The sequence below is a fragment of the Schistocerca cancellata genome, chromosome 1, assembly GCF_023864275.1.
Source record: "Schistocerca cancellata isolate TAMUIC-IGC-003103 chromosome 1, iqSchCanc2.1, whole genome shotgun sequence".
In the NCBI taxonomy this organism is placed as follows: domain Eukaryota; kingdom Metazoa; phylum Arthropoda; class Insecta; order Orthoptera; family Acrididae; genus Schistocerca; species Schistocerca cancellata.
Genome location: NC_064626.1, coordinates 304974599 through 305000872, shown reverse-complemented (window position 1 = coordinate 305000872; position 26274 = coordinate 304974599). Strand labels below are relative to the sequence as shown.

General features: G+C 42.2%; 2 protein-coding genes across 4 annotated transcripts in view; one reads left to right on the top strand and one right to left on the bottom strand.

Moving 5' to 3' along the window:
* Positions 1–8960, bottom strand: part of LOC126172520 (actin-interacting protein 1) — a 178119-nt gene extending 169159 nt beyond the window's left edge. The window contains exons 1-3 of one of the 2 annotated variants that reach the window (XM_049920890.1): positions 8818–8960; positions 8074–8195; positions 6391–6481 (exon numbers count right to left, since the gene is read on the bottom strand). In XM_049920890.1, coding sequence (XP_049776847.1) covers positions 6391–6481; positions 8074–8195; positions 8818–8833 — 229 coding nt within the window. In that variant the 5' untranslated portion in view covers positions 8834–8960. Of the gene's footprint in view, positions 1–6390; positions 6482–8073; positions 8196–8581; positions 8694–8817 lie in introns of those variants that run through there. The other variant, XM_049920889.1, reaches the window with a different exon arrangement.
* Positions 8961–9041: 81 nt separating this feature from the next.
* Positions 9042–26274, top strand: part of LOC126172546 (cyclin-J) — a 69241-nt gene continuing 52008 nt past the window's right edge. Inside the window, exon 1 of one of the 2 annotated variants that reach the window (XM_049920891.1) lies at positions 9042–9285. In XM_049920891.1, the coding sequence (XP_049776848.1) occupies positions 9259–9285 (27 nt within the window). In that variant the 5' untranslated portion in view covers positions 9042–9258. The remainder of the gene's footprint in view (positions 9286–26274) is intronic. The other variant, XM_049920893.1, reaches the window with a different exon arrangement.

Here is a 26274-nt window from a genome sequence, read left to right as displayed (position 1 = left end):
TGCATTCACCTGTAGGTGTTGCAGCCATATACCCACAATCACACAATTCCTTGGCCTCATTACAAGCACAGAGCACCGAGACAACCATAAGATTGCTGCTCTTCAAACACAACATTCCATTGACCGCTGCAGTACCAACGCTCACTGAGGAAATGCTGCTATTCCCCATCAACTAAAAAGACGTGGTGGTACCACAGACAATTTGGCTCTGAAGCTTGAAAATGCCATTCCTTGTGTCAGCTGGGACATACGTACATCTATTCACAATAAAGTGCCTGGCAGAGGGTTCAATGAACCATCTCCAAGCTGTCTCTCTACCGTTCTTCTCTCTAACAGCACACGGGAAAAACGAGCACATAAATTTTTCTATGCGAGCCCTGATTTCTCTTATTTTATCTTGCTGATCATTTCTCCCTACGCAGGTGGGTGCCAACATAATGTTTTCGCAACCGGAAGAAAAAATTGGGGATTTAAATTTCATGAGAAGGTCCTGTGTCGAAACGAAAAATGCCTTTGTTTTAATTATTGCCACTCCAATTCACATATCATGTCTGTGGCACTATCTTCCCTATTTCACGATAGTACAAAATGAGCTGCCCTTCTTTGAAATTTTTCTTTGTCATCCGTCAGCCCCACCTGATGCGGATCCTACACCGCATAGCAATGCTCCAGGATAGGGCGGACAAGTGTGGTGTAAGCAGCATCTTTAGTAGACCTGTTGCACCTTCTGAGTGTTCTGCCAATGAATCGCAGTCTTTGGTTTGCTCTACCCACAACATTATCTAAGTGATCATTCCAATTTAGGTTATATGTAATTGTAATCCCTAAGTATTTACTTGAATTTACAGCCTTCAGATTTGTGTGACTTATAAAAAATAAAAATTTAGTTGTATTCTTTTAGTACTCATGTGAATAACTTTACACTTTTCTCTATCCAGGGTCAACTGCCACTTTTCGCATCATACAGATACCTTATCTAAATCATTTTGCAATTCGTTTTGGTCATCTGATGACTTAGCTAGATGGTAAATGACAGTATCATCTGCAAACAATCTAAGATGGCTACTCAGATTGTCTCTTACGTCATTAATGTAGACCAGGAATACTAGAGGGCCTATAACACTTCTTTGGGGAACACTGTATATTACTTCTACTTTTATTTCGATCTATTACCACGAACTGTGACCTTTCTGACAGGAAATCACGAATTGAGTCACACAATTGAGGTGATATTACATAGGCACATAGTTTGGTTACAAGGTGCTTGTGAGGAATGGTGTTGAAAGCCTTCTGGAAATATAATATGGAATCAATTTGACATGCCTCGTCAATAGCAATCATTATTTTATGAGTATGAAGGACTAGTTGTGTTTCACAAGAATGATATTTTCTGAATCGTTGTTGACTATGTATCAATAAATCATTTTCTTCAAGGTAATTCATAATGTTCGAGTACAGTATATGTTCCAAAACCCTACTGCAAATCAAAGTTAGTTATACGGGCCTGTAATTCAGCAGATTACTCCTATTTCCCTTTTTGGGTATTAGTGTGACTTGAGCAATTCTCCAGTCTTTGGGTATGGATCTTTCTATGAGTGAGAGGTTGTATATAATTGCTAAATATGGAGCTATTGTATCAGCATACTCTGAAAGGAACCTGACTGGTGTACAATCTGGACTGGAGGCCCTGCCTCTAATAAGTGATTTAAGCTGCTTTGCTACACCAAGGATATATATGTCTATCTTTCTCATCTTGGCAGTTGTTCTCGATTGGAATTTGGGAATGCTTATTTCGTCTTCTTTGGTGAAGGAGTTTCGGAAAACTGTGTTTAATGACTCTGCTTTAGTGGCACTGTCATCAGTGACTTCACCATTGTTGTCGCGCAGTGGAGATATTGATTGCGTCTTACCATTGGTCTGCTTTATGTATGATCAGAATCTCGTTGGGTTTTCTGACAGATTCCGAGACTTTCATTGGAGACATTATTAAAAGCATCTCACACTGAAGTACACACTATATTTCTAACTTCTGCAAAACTTTGCCAATCTTAGGGATTTTGTGTCCTTTTAAATTTGGCATGCTTTTTTCGTTTGCTTCTGCAACAGCAATCTGACCCATTTTGTGTACCATGGGGAAGAAGTACCATCACTTACTAATTTATCTGGTATAAATCTCTCAATTCCCATCGAAAATACCTCTTTGAAATCATTCCACATCTTTTCTACGCTTACATGATCAGATTGGAAGGAGTGGACACTGTCTCTTAAAAAGGCATTAAGAGAATTTTTATCAGCTTTTTTAATTAGATGAACTTTGCATTTCTTTTTGATGACTGAGTGTGTTACGGTATTCAGCCTAGCAGCAACTGCCTTGTGGTCGCTAATCCCTGTATCCGTCATGATATTCCCTATTTGTCCATTATTATTTGTTGCTAAGAGATCAAGTATGCTTTCACAACCATTTACACTTCACTTCACTTCATGTGGGCTCATGAACTAATTGTTCAAAATAATTTTCTGAGAAAGCATTCAGCACAATTTCGGATGACATTTTATGCCTGCCACTGGCTTTAAACACACAATTTTTTCAGCACATTGAGGGTAGATTGAATTCACCACCAACTGTAATTGTATGAGTTGGATACCTATTTGAAATGGAACTCAAGTTTTCATTGAATGTTCAGCAGCTTAATAGTTTAGTTTTATTGTCAAGTATAACTTCTACCCTTACTATTTCACAGGAACCATCTACTTCAATTTCACTAGAAGGTAAACTACTTCTGACAGCATAAATACTCCACGACCAACGGTATTTAATCTATTCTTTCTGAACATTGTTATGTTGTTTGAAAAAATTTCGGCTTTAGCCAGCTTTCCGTACCTATGACTATTTGAGCTTCAGTGTTTCCCATTAGGGCTAGGGAAGTAAATAATAGCTGATATGGCTTTCCAGACTGCAGTCATTGACTGTGTCACTGACCATTATACAATATTGTAGTTTCTGGGGGCCATAGATGTTCATGTATTTATGCACCATCCTTTTCGACTACTTCACTGTAGCTATGACGACTTGTCTATATACTTCCAGTGGTTCCACAATCAATACATATTGTCATGTGACACATTCACTGAACTTAACCTTTTGTTGTGAATTTGAGTGGCAATTCATTGTGGCAGATATATACCCACCCTTGGTGCAGATTTCATTTTACAGCCTGCTACTGGTCCTTTACCACTGCCACCTTTTTGATACAAGCATTAATTTGCTACCTGTAGACATTTAAGCTGTGCAGACAACATTAATATAAGCATGATTCTCTATATTTAGATCTCCTTAAACAGTTCCCGTAGATCATTTGACATATACCCACATTAAGATCCGTACAGCACTCAAAAATATATTATATTCTCACAATTCCTCAAGGACCATCAGTTCATACATGATCTCACAAAAAAAAAAAAAAAACTGAAGGTAGCAACACAAGAATTTTCTCTTATGCTCACCCAAGGGATCTGTTATCTTTGAAACAACAGCTAGTTCCAAAGACAACCAAAGGATGGCACCCAAGCAATGATAACTGGCAACTGAATACCTGAACAATTCAAGATTGGTATCCTGTTCCATATGTTGAAGATTTCTCATTCAGTAAGCACAATAAATTTCCTTCTCAAAAAAAGATTTGGAACATGCTTTCCACCAAATACCCATTGCTCCAGAAGACATATCCAAGACTGCTGACTGCACTCCACACAGCCTATTGAGTCTACTAGGATGCCTTTTGGATAATGCAACGCTGCAAAACTTTGCTGTGTTTCATGGGTGAAGTCACACGCAACCTCAACTCCTGCTATATCTATACTGCAATGTTTTGGTGATGTCTAGCACCAAAACAGAACATCTGGAACACATAATAGCAAGTATTCACTCACCTGTGTTCACATGAATTATTCCTCAATACATCAAAGTGCATGTTTGGAGCATCCAAAGTTCAGTTACTGAGACAGTCCGTTAACACTCAATTCAGGTGCCACAGGAGAGAAAGAGTGGAAGTCACTAACATCTTAACCCACAGCCTGTGAGTTGCTTAGATTTCTTGAGCTTGCTAACTTTTATCCCCGTTTTGTGAATAACCATGCACTGCTGGCAAGCTCCCCTGAATGACTTTTTGAGTGGTACTCTGAAACCAAGCTGCAAATTACAGTAGACTCATGAAGCAATAACTGCCTTTAATGTGTAGACATATCACTTAGGTTGCACTTACAAGTGTCTCTCACTTCAATAGTTGATGGATTGCAGCTGCAATAGGTGCTGTACTTAAACAACAAATATATAACACTGTCAGCCCTTGGCATTCTTCAGTCAGAAGATACCTCAACTGCAGCAGAGCTGGTCAACATACAACTGAGTTATATGCACTTTACACCTCCACACAGAAATTTTGCCAAATGTCTGAAAGCCAACAGTTTACACCGGTCACTGGTTACAAGCTGTTTGTTTATGCTTTCGTCAGAGACCAAAGAAAATATCATTATAGCAACAATGGCACTTGGGCTACATAAGCACAATATATGACACATATCGCCCATATCAATGGGGAACTGATTACACCAGCATATATCCTCTCCTGTGCAGACGCAGTTACAGGCAATGTGGGCTACAGAGCACCTGCCTTGCACAACACAACAGCAAGCTGCAAGACTTAGTTGTAAACCCATCTTATTACGTCTTCACCACATCCAGATACCTCATTCAAATGTGATGTCGTATCATGATGATTCTACATCAAATTCACACATGTCTGTGACAATGAACTTTCAACAGCAAGCAATCTTGTCACTGCATAATTTTTCCCATCCTGAAGTCCAGAGTATAATGAGGCTTGTTAACAAGTTAGTGTATGGTCAAACTTGGACAGGGACTGCAAAACTTTTGTGCACCAGTGTACAGTCTCTCGGCGTAATTAGATCCCTCGTCACATCAGTGCGCCTGTTTGACACTTTCATTCCGTCCAACCAACAATTCAAACATCTGCGCACAGACATTGTTGGATCATTTCTGCCCTCTGAAGGAGACATCTACTGTCTGCCACCGAATGCTTTATCCACTGGCCAGAAATTTTTCCTATGGTTCATGCCACCACTGAAACCACTGCAACCACATCCTTTCACAGATGGATCACTTTTTCAGAGAGCCTCTTCCTATCACCACCAACCACTGCAGGCAGTTTGACTCATGTTTTTTTCAAATTGCTCTCCGTTTTATTATTATTGGGCATGAAATGTATCTGAACTGCAGTTTATTGATCAGCAGCAAATGGCATAGTTGGACATTTAAACTGCCAATTAAAAGAATTTCTACGATGCCTTGAACCACAACATTGGACAGAAACTCTACAAATTGTCCTACTAGGTATATGTACTTCCATCAAGGAAGATCTTCACACCACAGCAACAGAACTGTTTTATAGTCAACCAATTTGATTGCCTCGTTAATTATTTGGCAAGGTGCCTAATGACCTGACTGAGGCATCAGACTCTGTTCAAAAATTATGTTCGCACATTCGCCAACTATGTCCAGTCACATTGAGAGTAGCATACCTGCCGCCTTTTCATTTTTGCTGATCTTTGTAAATGAAACTAGGTTCTTGTTAGACATGATGCTGTGCACAAGCCACCATGACGTACTGTTCACAGTCCTTCATTGAAATGAGAATATACTTAAGGTCAATGTTACCATGCCTCAACTACAATTTCCATTGATCCCCTTAAACCTGCTTTCTGCACCTCCTATGGTGTTACCTGCAAACCAGACAAGCCACAGCAGACAATGAACAAAACTTCTAATGAATCTATGACAAACTTGGCAGAATCACCCACCCCTCCATCCATCATTACTGACAACCCACAACATATGCCGGACAAAGTGCCTAATGAATCTACAGCAAACTTGGGAGAACTGCCTGCTCCTCCAGCTGTCTTTATATTATCTGGACTCCATGTCCATTTCAATGGAAAATACTGTAAGAAATTGGAGGGGGTGGGAGAGGGGGGGGGGGAGTACTGAAATGTGATGAAGTGATGTCATTATGCACTGCAGTGTTACTGCTGACTCTTGTTTACTCTCTGCTATCATACTTATTCATTGCTTCTGCTTTGAATTGTTCCTGCTTGTGCTCTTGCAGGCATGTATTAAATGCTGTTAGTAATGTATTGATACTGAAACAGCAACTAGTTCATGGGGAACAAAAATAAACAAAACCTTTATGCTAAATGAGAATAGTGGTTTACAGTGAAAGGTTGCCTCTGCATTGTTTCCCAGAGCAAACAGAAAATTACATAAAATTGGAGATAAAAATAACAAAATCTCTAAGATATTAAGGATTTTCATACCTCCAGATGCTATGTAAAATCCACTGGGAGAATATTTGGCGACATTTGTAGTGCAGGAGTGTTCAGTATAAATGTCCGAAATTGCAGGATTCTAAAACAGAAATGAAAACATGGTATTAAATATATGAAATTTTCCCATGTCCATCCTGAAAAAGTGAAGATGTAGAATCCCAAGTGAACAACCCCCCAGTTCCAAAACAAACACACAAACACACACTAACACACACTAACACACATACACACACACACTTAATATTTTACACTTGAATCTTTCAAGTTTCTTCTCTTCGCAGGAAGAGCTAGATAACTACATAGACTATCTCAGCTCAGCCTAGCACCCCTAGGTAAGCTAATACAACAAGCTACCACAGGGTACCAATGAGCATACTCGTCCACCTTTCCTGCCCACTCATTCACTGTTCTGAGATTTACCTGAAAGCAATCCCTATACTCACCTTAAAAAAATACATTGGTAATGTCATGTAAGCAATCTAAGGATTAAAAAGCTGAAGGAGCAGTGTATTTTCAGTAACCAATGGCATATTGGTGAGACTAGTAGCTTTCAATAACAGAAACAACTAACATGGCAGCAATCTCATTCAGAACTAAATATAATCTTATTGTTGGTGACAAATACTCGGTTTGCCGCATTAAAGTACAACACTGTGTGAAATTAGTTAACACAGCACATAGGGCACATAGTAATCTCTCACATTTCTAGCAACTCATTTTCAGCTTATTTGTGCCATTCACTTTACGCATGGCAAATAAAACTATCAACTTCCAACTGAACTAGATCTCAAAGTGCCTATCAATCTGTTTGTCACCACAACCAATATTTTATATTTCAGGTGAAAACATAAAACAGCAGCAACTATGTGCTAATGTATCAATTATATGGATGTCTAAAATGTCATATGAACACAAAAATTGAATCAAGATATTTCTGAGCAATTTTTCTTTCCCTTCATTTGGTTAACATACCGCCATCGAATGACTCCTATACTATCCACTCATGGCTGCCTCTGGTATGTTGATGCAATGCCACTATCTGTTCTATACGGCAAGCAAGCATGGCATGTGGTTTGCCCTTAACAAACTTTAGCTCCCATTTCTGCCTCATACACACACACACACACACACACACACACACACACACAGTCTCTGGCAGCTGAAGCCACACTATGAACTACTCATCAGCGACTCAGCATCTCCACTATATGGTGAGGAGCAGCTATCCCTTTCATAATATTTTTACATCCTAAATTTTCCATTGTTTAATGTTAAAGCTTCCAATACTGAACTGCAACAATGAAAAATAACAAATTTCTCACTGTAGGGTTGGTACCCTGGAAATATTATACCGATCATGAATTCAATTTGATCTGTAGCTAATCATGATGAAAAATATACAGTTAAATATTTCAATATTCTTGAACTGACAGGAAGATTACAACCTACTTTGTTATGTTACTTTCCTACCAAAACATTAGCTAATAAGTCATTAAGACAACAAAGCAGTATCTGTTGAAATGTTTTTAATCATGAGACAAAAATGATGGAACAAATATGATACACCAATAGTGCACACTATGTGGTCTTCTGTCCATTTATGGTGTAATTCTGAACCTCCAAAATAAAACTTATTAAGAGAACGTTTGTATTATTCACATTTCTACATACCTCGATATTTCTTATTATAACACTATTTCCATTAGTGTAAAGAAAATTTTTTCCCTTTGGATCTCCTCCCAGAACAATTGGTTGGCCCCTCTGAGTTCTCGGAAGGGATGCAAAAATATATTCTGTAAAACGAAAAACAATTTTTTTCTACAAAGTCATACTGCACAGTGTACCAATAACTGTTTAATGTTCACATTTGGGCCGTTGTCACTGCATAACCATAATGCACAACTTTTAATAAAGAAACAAAATATTATGTACATAATTCCATTTCAACACTTAATTCTACAACTTTCAAAACTTTTAATTTGAGTAATGCCGACCTAATTTCGCAACAACAAGTGTTAAACAGCTTCCATAGCTTGTTAACGCACCAGCTCCATTTATGTAGCTATAACTACCCAATCTGCTACTGATGGGTTAGATTCAAACTGCTTTGCATTATTTTGACAGTAGTACATGTGGGACGGGCAGTTTCGTGGTAAAAAAATGATTTAAACAAACTTACCCGGTAAAAACAGCTTTTGAGTTTGGAAACAGCTTTTAAGTAATGAATTCTGTTGTCTTCCTAATTCAATGTTCATCTATATATAATCTAGAGGAAGAAATATCCTATGCGATCTCTCATAGTAAACACTCAACAAGCACATCTGACATCAGCAGCCGGCTATGTATAACAAATAGTTAACAATGGCAAAATAATTAAATACGATAAACTTCCATGGCATCTAAAATTTCACTTACTGTTGGAGTAAGACATGTCAGGTTCCTTACATGAATTGCACAGAGCAACTTATATTTCACTATCTCTCTTCTCGTAACCACCCTCTTTCCACACCACCTCCTTTCCCTTATTTGGCGGAATGATAGCAACGAGTAGAATTTCATTTCCAACAGATGGAAGCACTGTTGAGTACAAAATTAAACAAATGAATAGTAATATGCGCTGGGGCGAAACAATGTTTGTCTGCTGAAGTGCTGCAATGTAGCGTTAGACAAGTACTGTTATGTGGGTGGGCATTTCGCCTTGTTCACCATTTCGTGGTTTTCTTCAATGTTTAATGTGAAACATAAATTCAGTCATAAGATATGTACTGTGATATTAACTCAAGATTGTGTTTTATAAGGATCTGCGACAAATAACACGTATCTTCAAATATTTGTATCGCGAACTTTCGACCGTCAATGGTAATGAGTTTCCACATTTGTGAGGTTTATATTCTTTCCGTTCGTCCATAGCATAGGCTTAATTTATAGAAATTCAATCATGTGTAATGAGTGGATCCAGTTAACTAATTAGTAGTTTTTTTGTACTAAACATGGTTATTGCCTGTTGTAACTGTCAATATTTTTATTAATTGCAATTTAAAAATTTTCGATTATTCGTAATTGCAAATTAATATTATAAATTGAACATGCATGTAGCAGGTATATGTTTTGTTTGTTTGTTGAGAACTTCATATATGTACACTACAGAGCTACAGTTATTAATTTGTTGTAGGAACACTGTGTGATTAAATTCAGTTGCTTAGGTCAGTTTGCCTTGTGACTGTAGGTACTAATCTGTTAAAAATTATAAATATACTAGTATTTAAAATTTATCTTTAGGCTTTCATATGTTATCATACTGTAACAGGAGTTAATATAGCGTCTAGTGTCTAAATCTAATACTCACGATTAACTTCAGTAATCACTCGTCCACTAAGTCCTAAATATACACAAATCATTAGCCTCTTCATACTTCATGCTTATGTAGTTGTAATTTTTAGTGAAGTGTATGGGGAAATATATAGTGGTATTAGTCAAAATGAGAAGGAATAATTTTTTAGGGCACCGGTGTACACTTACCCATGTAAATGTTTTATTTATTGACTTGTACATTTACAGTAACGGTGTTTTTGAAATATGATTATCCATTAGTTCAATACTGTATCTATTGTCATGGGTTTTTGTATCGTGTACTAAGTTAGCTCCTCCCCCCCCCCCCCCGGCCTTTTTCATTGGCAGAATGTGTTCTCTGTGGACGTTTATGTGAAATGAGAGGAGAGGAGAGACAGAAACTATTGCTGGTAAAAGGTATGCTGCTTTTAAGTGTCAGGAGGAGGGCTACTGAACTTAATATCCAAATACAGCATCCAGCTCATCATCAACACTATCATAATTCCATGAGAAGCTGCATAGAGCTTGGGTATTCACCTCTGAGCATTGGCTTACAGCTTACAAAACTTCCCACCACATGTGCACTGGTGGTAATTGCGGGTCAGTCGAACCTATGAATACTGAGTATCAGCTTTTACTGTGGTATAATGATGCAGTGGCATGTGACGACATATGTGTACAAACACAAAGAAATCAGGATACTGCCATAGTTATTTTGTCTCTTTATTATTTTTGGGAATGTAGTTTGTGGTGGCAGACTGATCTGTAGTGTAATGTGAAGTCAAGAATAGATTTGAATGTGACAGTTTGCTTGTGAGATGCTGATACCAATTAATGTGAACATAAAATATTAGTTGTAGCGACACAGCAAGAGATCTAGTTTGTTTTGACAAAGAAATTTTCCAAACAGCCATGCAAATTAAGAAGTTATTTTATTTTCACTACCAGTTTCAGCAATTCAATATATCATTTTCAGGCCCATATGCATCTCTCAAAAACTATCAATATTGCCATGCTGGGACCAAAGGTGCATACGGGGCCTGAAGACGGCATATTGAATTGCTGGAACTGGTAGTGAAAATAAAATAAAATAACTTTTTAATTTGCACAACTTTTTGGCGAATTTCTGAGTTAAATATTTGATCAGCCACTGTCCCATGTCCACAGTGGATCAACAGAGATGTAGTTTGAGTTGAAAGATCACAATTTATTTGTAAGTTGGTGAAACTAATGAATGCGAATACTAAATCATAGTTGTGGTGACATACTGATCTGTAATGAATCTGGAGGTCTAGGTGAGATTGAATGATAATTTAGCTGTGGGTTGGCAAACTGGTTATCAGTCGTATGCAGTATGATCCAATTTATTGCCCCCTCAAAGGACTGTTAATGCTACAGGACATAGATTATATAGTTGCAGTCAATCATATGACCGAAACCAACAAATGCAATGACTGAACATCCTATCGTAAACGAAACACGGTAACGACATACTACTGAAATATCAAAGTGAAACATCGCAGACCCCATCCATCTACATAACAAATGACAACAGACTTCGTAGACTATACTGATGGCCCACATTGTTTAGTAGAACCAGAGAAACACTAATTAATGACAAGAAGTGTGTGAATATGCTAAGAGCTAGTTGGAGATCTGTCTGTATTGTGATAATGAAGTGACCGATAATTTGTGTTTGACTGAATGATGTAAGAAATAAACAGTGGTATGTGATTTAATCAACAAGATGAACTGTTGATAGTCTGTGGGATATAAGCTTGTTATTCTTGTCATACGAGCAGACATTCATAACATTTGGATATGAATGCAAAAGATCTTTCAGAATTTTCAAAGGTTGATACCCAAATAAAAATTCTCTGTAATTTTTAATAAGATTAGAAATGTCTTTCTTGCTAAGAATGTGAGTACTTTGGAATCCAGTATAAAAATTTTACACCATTTATCAGTCATTCATGTGTGTTGGAAGGATATTTGACACGCTGATGTTATCGTCTTCAGTCTGAAGACTGGTCTGATGCAGTGTTTCGTGCTACTCTATCCTGTGTGAAGACTCTATCCTGTGCAATCTCTCAGTCTCTGAATGACTACTGTAACCCACATCCTTTTAAATCTGTGTACTGCATTCATCTCTTGGTATTCTGCTATGATTTTTTCCCCACCACAATTGCTTCCAATACTAAATTGGTTGTCCCTTAATGTCGCAAAATATGTCCCATCATTCAATCCCTTCTTTGAGTCAAGTTTTACCACAAATTTCATTTCTCTCCAATTTTATTCAGCAACTCTTCATTAGTTATTCTGTCTACCCATCTCATCTGCAGCATACTTCTGTAGCACTACAGTTCTGTTTTTATCTGAATGATTTATCATCCATGTTTGTTTCTATATGTGGCTACAGTCGTAACAAATGATTTCAGAAAAGACTTCCTAACCAATATTTGATATTAACAAATGTCTGTTCTTCAGAAATGTTTTTCTTGCCGTTGCCAGTGTACATTTTATATCGTCACTACTTTGGCCATCATTAGTTATTTTGCTGCCCAAATAGCAAGACTCAACTGCTGTTTGCAGTGTCTCATTTCTTGGTCTATTTCCATCAGCATTATCTAATTTTATCCAACTGCAATCCATTATCCTTGTTTTGCTTTTGTTGGTGTCCTTATAACCTCCTTTCAACACCACTGTCCTCTCCATTCAGTTGCACTTACAGTTCTTTTGATGTCTCTGACCGAGTTACAATGTCATCGGCAAACCCCAAAGTTGTTATTATTTCTCCCTCAATTTTTTGCACAGTGTACAGGTAGAATAACATCAGGGGTAGGCTACAACCCTGTCTTACTCCCTTCTCAACCACTGTTTCTCTTTCATAACCCTCAACTGATATAACTGCCATCTGTTTTCTGTACAAGTTGTAAATAGCTTTTCGCTCCCAGTATTTTACCCTTGCGAACTTCAGAATTTCAAGGAGAGTACCCCATTCAGCATTGTCATAAACTTTCTCTAAGTCTACAAGTGATACAAATGTAGGTTTTCCTTTCATTGATCTATCTTCTAAGATAAGTCATAGGATCAGTATTGCTTTGTGTGTTCCTTCATTTCTCCGAAATCCAAACTGGTCTTCCCCCAAGGCTGTCTTCTACCAGTTTTTCCATTTTTCTGTAAAGAATTCATGTTAGTATTTTGCAACTATGATTTATTAAACTGGTAGTTTGGTAATATTCATACCTGTCAGCACTTGCTTGGAATTATTATATTCGTCTTGAAGGCTGAGTGTATTTCACCTATCTGATGCATCTACCACTCACCAGGTGGAAGAATTTGTCATGGCTGGCTCTTCCAAGGCTATCAGTTGTTCTGGCAGTATGTCATCTACGCACAGAGCCTTGTTTTGACTTATGTCTTTCACTGCTCTATCAAATCCTTCTCACAGTTTCATATCTCCCATATCATCTTCATCTGTGTCCTCTTCCATTTCTATAATATTGCCTTAAAGTTCACCTTTCATGTGTAGACCCTCTATAAACTTCTTCCACCGTACTGTTGGCCCTTCTTTGTCTAGGATTGGTTTTCCATCTGCACGTGTAATATTCATTCAGCGGCTTCTCTTTTCCAGGGTTCCCAAAAGTTCTGGAAATCAGGATATATCAGCAAATTTCAAATGTATCAAGGAAATTGGGGGGGGGGGGGGGGGGGGGAAAGGAAGAAAAAAACTGGTAAATCACTTTTTTTGTCTCAGTAGCATGAAATTATTCGTTTACTGAGATATCGCACTTCATCACTGGCTGGGCGCAGCAGAATACGTGTGCCGCTTCCCTACTTCATCATTCAAACTGCTTCTCCCCTTCCTACCCCTCCCCTCAGCTTGCAATCAGTGCTGCCACTACTACTTGCGGCTAGCGTAGCAGCTGCCGGTGAGAGGCTGAGAGGCGTGAGGAGTGATTTTTTTTTTATCTAATTCTGAGAGATTGTTAACGCAATGGCAGAAGACAACAGTCATGTGTGCACTAGTTGTGTCTGAGTGATTGTGTGAATGTCTGTGTGCTCTCATTTTCTGACAAAGGCTATGGCCAAAAATTTAGTTGTGAGAGAGTGATTGTCTTTTCTGTGTGTCTGTCTGTGGCTCAGCGATCATCTTTACAGTGAGTTGCTACCTATCCTCATTAGTACTGATTCTCAGACTATTTGCGCAAGTTATCTGTTGTGTGGGTGATCACTGTGGTCTCATTTCATCAAGATGGTGTCTGTGACACATGAATAGCTGGCCACATGAGTGGACTTCCATGATGGGTCAAAACCCTAGGCCATTTCTGTGGGTATCTCTAACGGATAGGGCCTGTCAATCTCAAGCCCATAGTTTCCTACTCATGTGCGGGCCTTGCCTATCGGATCTGGTGTAACCAATCTGCCTGCAGTCCGGGTCTGTCTGTGTGTGGCATAATGTGGTGGATTTCCATGGTTTATCCTTGGACCCAGGACTGTGGTGCTCCTCAGCAGGCCAGAGGCCATGGGTGATGGATTTCAAGAATTGCAACTGTCTCACCGCAAATACATTGTACAGTGCAGTGTTTTATAGAAATTTTATGTATGTAGTACATTTGGCACTTCAGAAGTAGTTCATATATTAGAAAGTATGGATGATAAGAAGAAGAAAATTGTGACATCGCTGGCAGTTTGTACTATGTATGTACTCATGAATTTCTTGAAGGAAATATCACACAATACCTGTAGAATTATAGACATAACATACTGGGTAATAACCAACAATAACATACATTGTAGAAGCAACATTTTGTTGGCAGTCACATATAGTGTTGGTTTACACAACTTTTCCCCACCTTATATGTTTCTTTCAAGAGGCCTACTTTTTTCTAAAGTTATTTCTGAAAGCAGTGAAGACATTTTAAATCTGTCTTGCGACTGCAACAAAATACATTTTTTGTCATCAAATGTGGTTCGCTTTATTGAAATAAAATAACATCAGTGGCCTTAATGAAACACATATACCAGTTGACTTGATTTCTCCATCTGAAAACAATTCATTTCAAAAGATGTTACTGTTAGTGATTTAACCTTTTTTGCTCAGATGTTTAGAAATACAGAAGTCTTTACATTTTTTTTTGTTGCCCTTGAGATCTCAAACTCTGTCAGGGAAAAATACTAAAACTTGTCTGGAAATCAGGGAATTTCACTTGGGGAAACTTGTGGCAACACTGCTTTTCATCAAAGGGCTCTTTAATTTTCCTGTAAGCAGTATCTATCATTCCACTACTGATATGGGCTTCTAAATCCATACATTTGCCTGCTAGCCATTTTGCACTTCCTATCAGTCTTATTTTTTATGACATTTATAGTCCCTTTCACCTGCTTCATTTGATGCATTTTTATATTTTGTCCTTTCATGAGTTAAATTCAATATCTCTTGTATCATCCAAGGATTTCTACTAGGCCTTGTCTTTTCCCTATTTGATCCTCCGCTGCCTTCATTATTTCACCTCTTGAGGCTACCCATTCGTCTTCTGCTGTATTCTTTCCCCTGTTCAAGCCAATCAATGCCTAATGCTTCCTCTGAAACTCCCAACATCTGGTTCTTTCAACTCATCCAGGTCCTTTCACCTTAATTTTCTACCTTTTTCTGATTTCTTCAGTTTTAATCTACAGTTTGTAACCAATAAATCGTGATCAGAGTCCACATCTGCTTCTGGAAATGTCTTACTATTTAAAATCTGGCTCCAAAATTTCTCTCTTACCATTACACAACCAATCTGAAACATTCTCAAAGTCTCTTCCACATATACAGACTTTTTTCATTATCCTTTAAACCAAGTGTTAGCGGTGATTAAATTATGTCCATTCAAAATTTTACCAGGCGACTTCCTCTTTCATTTCTTTCCCCCATTCCATATTAGCCTATTTTTCCTTCTGTTCCTTTTCTTACTGTTGAGTTCCAATCTCCTGTCACAATTAAATTTTTGTCTCCGTTAACTAAACAGTTAATTTCTTTTATCTCCCCATACATTTCTTCAATCTCTTTATGGCTTCACGTCTACCTTGGCTACAATAATGTGTTCACTATACTGTTCATAGTAGCTTACCAGGATTTCTATTTTCTTATTCATTATTAAACTCACTGCTGCATTACTCCTATTTGACTTTGTACTTAAAGCCCTTTATTCACCTTACCAGAAGAACTTCAATCAGTCCAGTTCCCTTTTCAAATTTTCTAATCTATCTGTCTGATTAAGAAATACAACATTCCACGCTCTGATTCGTAGAACCCTAGTTTTGTTTTCCCTGATGACGACATTCTCCAGAGGAGTCCCTGTCGGGAGATTTGAATGGGGGACTATTTTACCCAAGTGGAGATCATCATTGTTTAACCATACAGTAGAGCTGCATTTCATCGGGGAAAATAACAGTTGTAGTTTTCCCCCTGGTATCAGCTGTCAAAATTAACAGAACAGCAAGGCCATATGGGCTGGTGTTACAAGGCCAGATCGATCAGTCAACCAGACTTTTGCCGCTACAACAACTGAAAAGTCCACTGTCCCTCTTCAGGAACCACATATTTGTCTGGCCGCTCAATAGATACACATCCATTGTGGTTGCACGTACCATATGATTTCCTGTATTGCTGAGGCACGCAAGCAAGCCCACCAGTGACAAGATCCGTGGTTCACGGAATGCTAAGTTACATATATTCCTCTATGTCAACACAAGTATGGAAAGCCAATAGGGTGATTTCCAGTAAATGTAACAGGCTGCTCATAGTAGCTGTGTGGTGAGACAAGGATACCTTCAAGCAGCTTGTAGAGACATTGTCTCATCTGTGGGGAAGCACTCTGCAATGCCTACCACGGTCAGCCAGGATTGAGTATTCCATCACCACCATGTAACCATGATTAGAGATCCAGTATGATCACTGTCTCATGGAGTCCATGCCATAACATGTGGCCCCCAACATAAAAGTAAAAGAGAATGTACACACCATTTAGTAGCAGTCTCTTAATGAAGTTTCTCATGAGTATATTGCAGAGGTAATGTTCTTGTTGCTGTCTTACCCGATACTTATGTAAATGATCAACCAACCTCATTGTGACTTTTGTCTTGTTACTGTGACAAGTCATAGTTTTTATTGTTTACCACTCTGAGTATTGTTGAACATCTCGTGTATTTTTCAGTTTTATGCTTTTTATAAACACCTTTTTCAGGTTAAACAGTGGAAAGTTCGGGATGAAATAATGACAGTATGGAAAGAGTAGTTTATTGCTCACTACATGGAAGACGCAGACAGGCATAATTAAAAAGGCTGCTGAAGTGTTTAAGCTTTCACATAAAGTCCTCCTTCCAAAGTAGAATCTATGGGGACCAGAGACTGTGTGTGTGTGTGTGTGTGTGTGTGTGTGTGTGTTACTTCAGAAGGACTTTGCCCATTTGATTGTACACCAATAATGATACACCCTCCCCCCCCCCCCCTCCACACACACACACACACACACACACACACACACACACACACACACACACACACACACACACACATTTGTCAACCAGGAGCTTGTCTTTGGAAGAATACTTGATCAAAGCAATTAAATTAATGTTACAAGAACAATTGTTTCAAACATTGCCTGACTGAAGCATCTGTATGTCTTCGATCTGAGAAATCAAATGCAGGAAGAAATTACATGGAGCAGTACCAGTCTGGAAAACTGCTCTGCAGACCAATGTATCTTAATAATCTAAAGGATTTTGATCCTGTAATAAGTTCCACAGAATTTGAGTCTCTAGTCTTGAAAACTGTCCTATCACTGTCTATTGGAAACTCTAGCCTCCACAAGGACTTTGAAATAATAATGCAGAAAATAGAAAACATAAATGAGGAACCATTTCCTGAATCAGTTAAAAGTGCTCGGTATGGTGTTCAGCCACATACAGTGAGGACATCTGTAATTTTCTTTTATTATTTTATATGTGACAATACTCTTTTTTTTCTATGTCACTGATATCAAAGAGTCATCATACTTTATGCAGGGCGAGGCAGCTAAGTCATAACACCCCGGTGTATCTCCCCAACCGTAATAGATATAAAGATGCCATTTGGATAGTGAATTGCAGGGACAGGGGCTACTTGAATACATCACATTTCATGTTTGTGCTATTTTTTATTACAGAGATATGAGGCCATCTTTTGTTTTTTTTTTAAATGGAACTCTGCGTTAAATTTTGGCGTAACATGATGGGCTTAAAAAGACGGTTTCAAATATGTGTATTTCATAATATTTAGGCAAATAGTTTTTGAGCCACAGATATGGTCTCGTATCGTGTTTGGCCTACGAAGCATTGTTGTCCAATGCAACCTTTTCTGTTGTGTAGAGTACATGGTAAATGTCAGAAGTCCTCCTTACACAAACATGCCCTTTTACCTGACAATAGTAATACATACTGCGATATTTTGCAAAAAAAATTAACTGATGATGTCACACGAGTATTATTCAGTTATTGGACAACTGTGATACCAAAATAGCAGACACCATACAGCATTAAAATACTACAAGATATTAGTACATTTTAAGTAGCAGATATACAAATGTAAATGAGGAGGCCCTTATTGGTCACAATTATTTCGTACGTATTTGTTTTTTATTTGAAAATATTTACTATTGATCACAGTACGAAGCAAATACATACAAAGATGCAAAATGCCTACTGTACATGATACAAAATTTTACTGCACAAAATGCTTCCCCTCTGTTGCAATGCACAGTTGTAGTTGCCATTCGAATGAGTTGTGAAGAGCTGCGAGGGTGTCACGTGAGAGATCAGTGCATGCGTTGATGATATGTTGCTTCTTATCGTCTGTCGTAGTTGGTATTTGAGCATACACTTTGTTTGATTGCTCTCCACAGAAAAACCAGACCAGGAGTTCGAGCTGGGCACTTCACTTCAGCACGTCGTCCTATCCATCAATCCGGGAATTTTCCATTTAACAGTTCTGTAGCCACACAAGAAGAGTGAGCAGGACAGCCGTCATGTTGGAACCACATGCACTGACTCATAGTTAGTGGTACCTCTTCCAGCAAAATGGGCAGCACGTTTCACAGGAACTGTGCATAGTTATTGCCATTTAGTACACTTGGAATGATGTATGGTCCCACAATGACATTTCCGATAATGCCGCACCACATGTTAACACTCCACACCTGCTGATACTGTACCTGTCGAAGCCAATGAGGGTTCTGTATTGACCAGTAATGCATATTATTAAAATTCACATTACCGTGGTTGATGAAAATCGCTTCATCAGTAAAAAGCACCCGTTGAAAAAACATTAGATCATTTTGTAGGCACTGCAGAGCAAACCGGCAAAATTCATGGCGCCATTCGAAATCCACACCGGAGAGTGCTTGATGTAATGAGAGGTGAAACGGGTGAAATCTATGCTGGTGCAATATGCGTAGAACACTTCTCTGCCTTCCCCCCTGCAGGTCCGGGGTAAGAATAGGCCCGAGGTATTCCTGCCTGTCGTAAGAGGCGACTAAAAGGAGTTTCAACCGTTTCGGCCTTCCATGTGATGGTCCCCCTTGGGGTTTGACCTCCATTTTTCAAAATTCTACAGAAGTACGAGCCATTTGGGGAAGGACGCCTTACGTGTTGTACCACTGGTCCTCAGTGCACTAAGACCTTGGCACTCAGCATTGTACCGGCGTTGTAACCATACCCACTATTCCTCAAATTGGGCCTCAACGCCTGATGGGTTGTACAAGTTACGCCCATAGTGCGTCCCCATCTGCACCTACGATCATGATGGATTTTCCATGGCACCAGAAATCCAGCACGGTAGCCAGCCCGTTGTGGTGGGGTCGTCATGTACCGTGTAGGTTGTAGCCCCCTGACAACTCGGGGATCGTACTGCCGATTCCTGAGCTGCACCCTCCCCACGTCGGCCAAGGAGTAGATGCCCGTCTCCTTGGGGCATCAGGACTCCCAGCAACAGTCATCCTGCCAGGTGGCCCTTGCTGAGGCTGGGTGGCGCCTGTGGGGAGAGCCCCTGGTCGGAGTGGGTGGTATCGGGGCGGACGTTTCGCAGATGAAACGTCAACACATATCAGGTCACTCTGCGGCCAAGTCTTTCAAAAGGAAAGGTACTGTCTCTGGTTCTGGTTCTCCTGCCCTTTCCCCCTTGGCCACTCCCTGGGAGGAGGGACAGGCCTGCCGGCTTGAGGCAAAGTACTTCCCCTGCTATTTGGTCTGTTCTCGAACCGATGGGGTGGACGTTCGCCATCTCCAAGCCCATGTTCTTTGTTCAGCACATTGAGGACATCTTCGGGGAAATCGAGGCTCTCAGTAAGATGCGTTCGGGGTCCGTTCTTATAAAGACCACCTCCGCCACACAGTTGGCGGCGCTCCAGGCATGCGACTGCCTAGGGGACATCCCAGTGTCCATTGTCCCGCATCTGGCACTAAATGGGACGCAGGGGGTTATTTTTCATCGGGACCTCCTGCTGCAATCTGATGAGGAGCTCAGGGCCAACCTGGAGCGCCGAGGCGTGCATTTCGTCCGGCGAGTCCAGTGCGGCCCCAAAGACCGTCGCATCGACACCGGGGCCTTTATACTCGCCTTCGAGGGGGACGTTCTCCCGGAGAAGGTAAAAGTGATGTGCTACCGGTGCGACGTGCGACCTAACGTCCCGCCTCCTATGCACTGTTTTCGGTGTTTGCGCTTTGGGCACATATCGTCATGGTGTGAGGCTGAGCCCCTTTGTGGCAATTGTGGACGTCCTCTTCGTGAGGAACATACATGCACCCCACCACCTCGGTGCGTTAATTGTCCTGGCATCCACTCACCTAGATCCTCAGACTGCCCCACATATCAGAAGGAGAAGAAGATACAAGAACTCAAAACTTTGGATCATCTCTCTTATTCTGAGGCCAGGAAGAAGTATGACCGCCTCCATGCCGTGCCGTTGACCACTTCGTTTGCCTCAGTTGTGTCCACTCCTTCCGCGGTATCCTCACCCCTATCCTGTCCCCTCTCCGCCTCCTCCCCCTATCCGGGGTCTCTGCCTCCGCCTCCCAAATCCCTCCCTTCCAAATCCTCCTCCCCCATGGCCCCCGCCCACTCTGCCCGCGGGGCCACCCTTCCTCCACCCCCCCCCCCCCCCTCTCGCCGCCTGAGAAGCGATCCTCTTCTCAGGCGTCCATCGGGGAAACGTTCCGGACCCCAGCTTCCGAGGTCCGGCGTTCCAAAACGGACACCGCGCGTGAGGACCTTCTTCGGGTCCAGCCCACCATCCCTGTGCCTCCTCGGACTTCCAAGAAGGCCTCCAAGAAGAAGTCTCTATCCCCCTCTCCGCCCCGGCGTTTCGTCTGACGCTCCATCCGCGACTCGCTGCTCCCGGCCGTCCTCAGTTTCGCCGGGACGCTCTGCTGCCAGGCGCTCAGCTGGCCTCTCGTCGGTAAATGATACTGCCCCTCCTACACCACCAGGAACAGCGGCTGCAGCTGGCGACGACTCGATGGAACAGGATCCGCCTCCCGCCGGTTGTATTGTTGTTCCCTCGCAACCTGACCCTCCGCGGCCGTCGAGGTGACCAGCTCTTCCCCAATCTCGTTCCCCCTCTTCTTTGACTAGCGGTGGCCTTGTTACATTGGAACATAAGAGGTATTCGATCTAATCGGGAGGAATTACAACTGCTCCTCCGCCTGCACTGTCCGCTCATCCTTGGTCTCCAGGAAACCAAGTTGCGCCCGACTGACCGTATTGCCTTTACCCACTATACCTCGGAGCGGTATCACCTCACCCCTGTGGACGGTATCCCAGCTCATGGTGGGGTCATGTTGCTCATTCGGGACGATGTCTATTACCATCCCATCCCATTGACCACCCCACTCCAAGCAATAGCTGTCCGTATTACTCTTTCTGCTTTCACTTTTTCTGTTTGTACCATCTACACTCCATTGTCATCCGCTGTTAGTCGGGCTGACATGATGCACCTGATTGTTCAGCTTCCCCCGCCGTTTTTATTGTTTGGCGACTTCAATGCCCATCATCCCCTTTGGGGCTCTCCTGCATCCTGTCAAAGAGGCTCACTCTTGGCGGATGTCTTCAACCATCTCAATCTTGTCTGCCTCAATACTGGCACCCCGACTTTCCTCTCGGACTCTACTCATACCTACTCCCACTTGGACCTCTCGATCTGTTCTACCACTCTTGCCCGTCGGTTCGAGTGGTATGTCCTTTCTGACACCTATTCGAGCGACCACTTCCTCTGTGTCGTTCGTCTCCTGCACTACTCCTCCCTGGCGACCTTTCTGGACCACGATTTTCTCAGTTGTGACAGTCAGGTCGAATACCTCACGGCTGTTATCATCAATGCTGCCGAACGTTCCATTCCTCGTACTACCTCTTCTTCACGTCGCGTTTCCGTCCCCTGGTGGAACGAGGCTTGTAGAGACGCTATCCGTGTTCGACGACCTGCTTTACGCACCTTTCGCCGCCATCCTACGTTGGCGAATTGTATTGGATACAAACGACTCCGAGTGCAATGCCGTAGAGTCATCAAAGACAGCAAAAAAGCTTGTTGGGCCTCTTTCACCAGCTCCTTTAACAGTTTTAGTCCCTCTTCTGTCGTCTGGGGTGGCCTGCGCCGGCTGTCGGGCATTAAGGCCCACTCCTCGGTACCTGGCCTGACCTCAGGTAATGAGGTCCTCATTGATCCTGTGGCTGTCTCCAACGCCTTCGGCCGGTTTTTCGCGGAGGTTTCAAGCTCCGCCCATTACCACCCTGCCTTCCTTCCCAGGAAAGAGGCAGAAGAGGCTCGGCGAACTTCCTTCCACTCGCTGAATCTGGAAACTTATAATGCCCCCTTTACTATGCGGGAACTCGAACGTGCGCTTGCACTGTCCCGATCCTCTGCTCCGGGGCCAGATGCCATTCACGTTCAGATGCTGGCACACCTTTCTCCGGCGGGCAAAAGCTTCCTTCTTCGTACCTACAATCGCGTCTGGACCGAAGGTCAGGTCCCCATGCATTGGCGTGACGCCATCGTTGTTCCTATACCCAAACCCGGGAAGGATAGACACCTTCCTTCTAGTTACCGCCCCATTTCTCTTACAAGCTGTGTCTGTAAGGTGATGGAGCGCATGGTTCATGCTCGGTTAGTTTGGGTTCTTGAATCTCGACGGCTACTTACCAATGTCCAATACGGCTTTCGTCACCGCCGCTCCGCTGTTGACCAGCTTGTGACCTTGTCGACATTCATCATGAACAACTTTTTGCGAAGGCGCCAAACGGTAGCCGTGTTCTTCGATTTGGAAAAGGCTTATGATACCTGTTGGAGAGGAGGTATCCTCCGCACTATGCACAGGTGGGGCCTACGCGGTCGCCTGCCCTTTTTATTGATTCCTTTTTAACGGATCGAAAGTTTAGGGTACGTGTGGGTTCCGTATTGTCCGACGTCTTCCTCCAGGAGAACGGAGTGCCTCAGGGCTCCGTCTTGAGCGTAGCCCTTTTTGCCATCGCGATCAATCCAATTATGGATTGCATTCCACCTAATGTCTCAGGCTCTCTCTTTGTCGATGACTTCGCGATCTACTGCAGTGCCCAGAGAACATGCGTCCTGGAGCGCTGCCTTCAGCGTTGTCTATACAGCCTATACTCGTAGAGCGTGGCAAATAGCTTCCGGTTCTCTGAAGAGAAGATGGTTTGTATCAACTTTTGGCGATATAAAGCGTTCCTTCCGCCATCCTTACATCTCGGTCCCGTTGTTCTCCCATTCGTGGAAACAACTAAGTTTCTAGGGCTCATGTTGGACAGGAAACTGTGTTGGTCTCCGCATGTCTCTTATTTGGCGGCCCGTTGTACGTGTTCCCTTAATGTCCTCAGAGTTCTTAGTGGTTCATCTTGGGGAGCGGATCGCACTGTCCTGCTTCGCTTGTATCGGTCCATAGTCCGATCGAAGCTGGATTATGGGAGCTTCGTCTACTCGTCTGCTCGGCCATCCCTCTTACGCCGTCTCAACTCCATCCACCATCGGGGGTTACGTCTTGCGACCGGAGCCTTCTACACTAGTCCTGTCGAGAGTCTTTATGCTGAAGCAGCCGAATTACCATTGACCTACCGGCGCGACGTACTGCTGTGTCGGTTTGCCTGCCGGCTGTTGTCTATGCCCGACCACCCCTCTTACCAGTCCTTCTTCGCCGAATCTCTCGACCGTCAGTACGGGTTGTATGTGTCTGCCCTGCTGCCCTCCGGAGTCCGCTTCCGTCGCCTGCTTCGACAATTGGATTTTGCCCTCCCTACCACCTTCAGAGAGGGTGAGAGCCCGACACCAACTTGGCTCCAGGCTCCGGTTCATATTTATCTCGACCTCAGCTCACTCCCGAAGGAGGGTACTCCGGCTGCAGTGTATTGCTCACGGTTTGTCGAACTTCGTGCTCAACTTGCCGGTCACACCTTTATTTACACCGATGGCTCCAAAACTGACGATGGTGTCGGCTGTGCCTTTGTCGTCGGGGCCGCCACCTTTAAATACCGGCTCCTCGACCAATGTTCCAGCTTTACGGCCGAGCTTTTTGCTCTCCATCAGGCCATTCAGTATGCCCGCCGCCACCGCCATTCATTGTATGTACTCTGCTCTGACTCACTCAGTGCTCTTCAGAGCCTTGGAGCTCCCTATCCTGTCCATCCCTCGGTTCAACGGATACAGCAGTCCCTCCACTCTTTCGCTGATAATGGTTCTCCTGTCAGCTTTCTGTGGGTTCCCGGACATGTAGGAGTGCCTGGGAATGAGGCTGCGGATGCTGCAGCCAAGGCTGCAGTCCTCCTGCCTCGGCCAGCCTCCCATTGTGTCCCGTCATCTGACATTCGTGGGGATGTTTGTAACAGGCTTGTGTCGTTGTGGTGGGATGCTTGGTCATCCCTTCAAGGAAACAAGCTCTGGGCAGTAAAACCGCTCCCAACTGCTTGGACAACCTCCTCCCGACCATCTCGGCGAGAGGAGGTCCTTCTGACCAGGTTGCGGATTGGGCATTGCCGGTTTAGCTGCAGCTACCTGCTCTCCAGTGACCCAGCCCCGCAGTGCCCTTTTGGTCAGGCATTAACAGTGCGCCATGGTTTATTTTCGTGTCCCCGCTTTAGTCAATCTCGTGTTGTCCTGTCCCTGCCATCTACTTTACCGGATATTTTAGCTGATGACGCTCGAGCAGCTGCTCGTGTTCTGCGTTTTATAACTTTGACTGGCATGTCCGAAGACATCTAACTTTTTTACTTATTTTATCTGCATCTTTGTCAAGCCTTTCTGGTGTCCCCCCCCCCCCCCCCTCCCCTTGAGTTTTACTAGATTCCATGTGCTCTAATAACTGTGACTGGGCGCCAATGACCTCAGTAGTTGAGCGCCCTTAAACCCCACCAAAAAAAAACCTTCTCTGACTTGTACCACATTCCGAGGTGATAAGTCTCGACAAAACAGTTGTTATGCACAAACGCTAGAACTCCCTCTTCGTTTACATTGCCAGTTGCAGTTTTCTGCCTTGTCCTCTGTATGGCATTCCATAGTAGTTTCTTGCAAATACGTGCAAGAAGCTGGCGCGTAGGATGCTCACAATCAGGATACAGCTCTCTAAATTGCTCTAACAGCATTTCTTCTGCTTTCACCATACACTAAAAGCATATCTAACTTCTCTTCGTTGGTGTACATGTCTGCTCCAAGAAACGTTGACGGAAGTGCAATGTCTCATTACCCCAGCAGCACATTTATACCCTTCTATCCAGCTACCTCGTCCATCACCTTGCGACGTTATCGAGAAGCAGGAAAACAACGCCTTCCCTGTTAAATTCCTCAGTGGTCAACAGGAAAGGTCGCATTGGACAATGCCGCTTTGAAGGACAAACATGATACAAGAACATATCTGTTCTATTCGCCTAAATATTATGATATACACGTATTTGAAACAGTCTTTTTAAGCCCATCATGTTACACTAAAATTTAACATATGGTTCCATTTAAAAAAAAAAAAACAAAGACGGCCTCATATCTCTGTAATAAAAAGTAGCACAAACATGAAATGTGATGTATCCATGTAGCCCCTATCCCTGCAATTCACTGTCCAAACAGCATCTTTGTATCTATTACGGTTGGGGAGATAAAAGGGGTGTTATGACTTAGCTTCCTCACCCTTTATATCTAATCTACTCATCCCCTAAGATCCCCTTGACTGGCCCATCAGCTGCAGAATTTATTTTTGGCAAATCTAATTGTGCACTCGATGTTGCATTAAACCATTTGTGCTTATTATATGTGGTATGGCGTTATCTGGTCATGACTATCCCATGACTCCTGATGTTTAGGCCCATTCCACTCAGTCTGTCCTGCTCATATTCATACATTGACTGTAGTGCCAATTAGTCTGTTACAATGAAATTAGTTTGTATTATCATAGCTGCATTTTTATCTTGATATGTCTTAATAATGAACCACTTTTAAAGTTTGATTTCTGTAAAGGCTTCTGTACTGAGAACGCAAT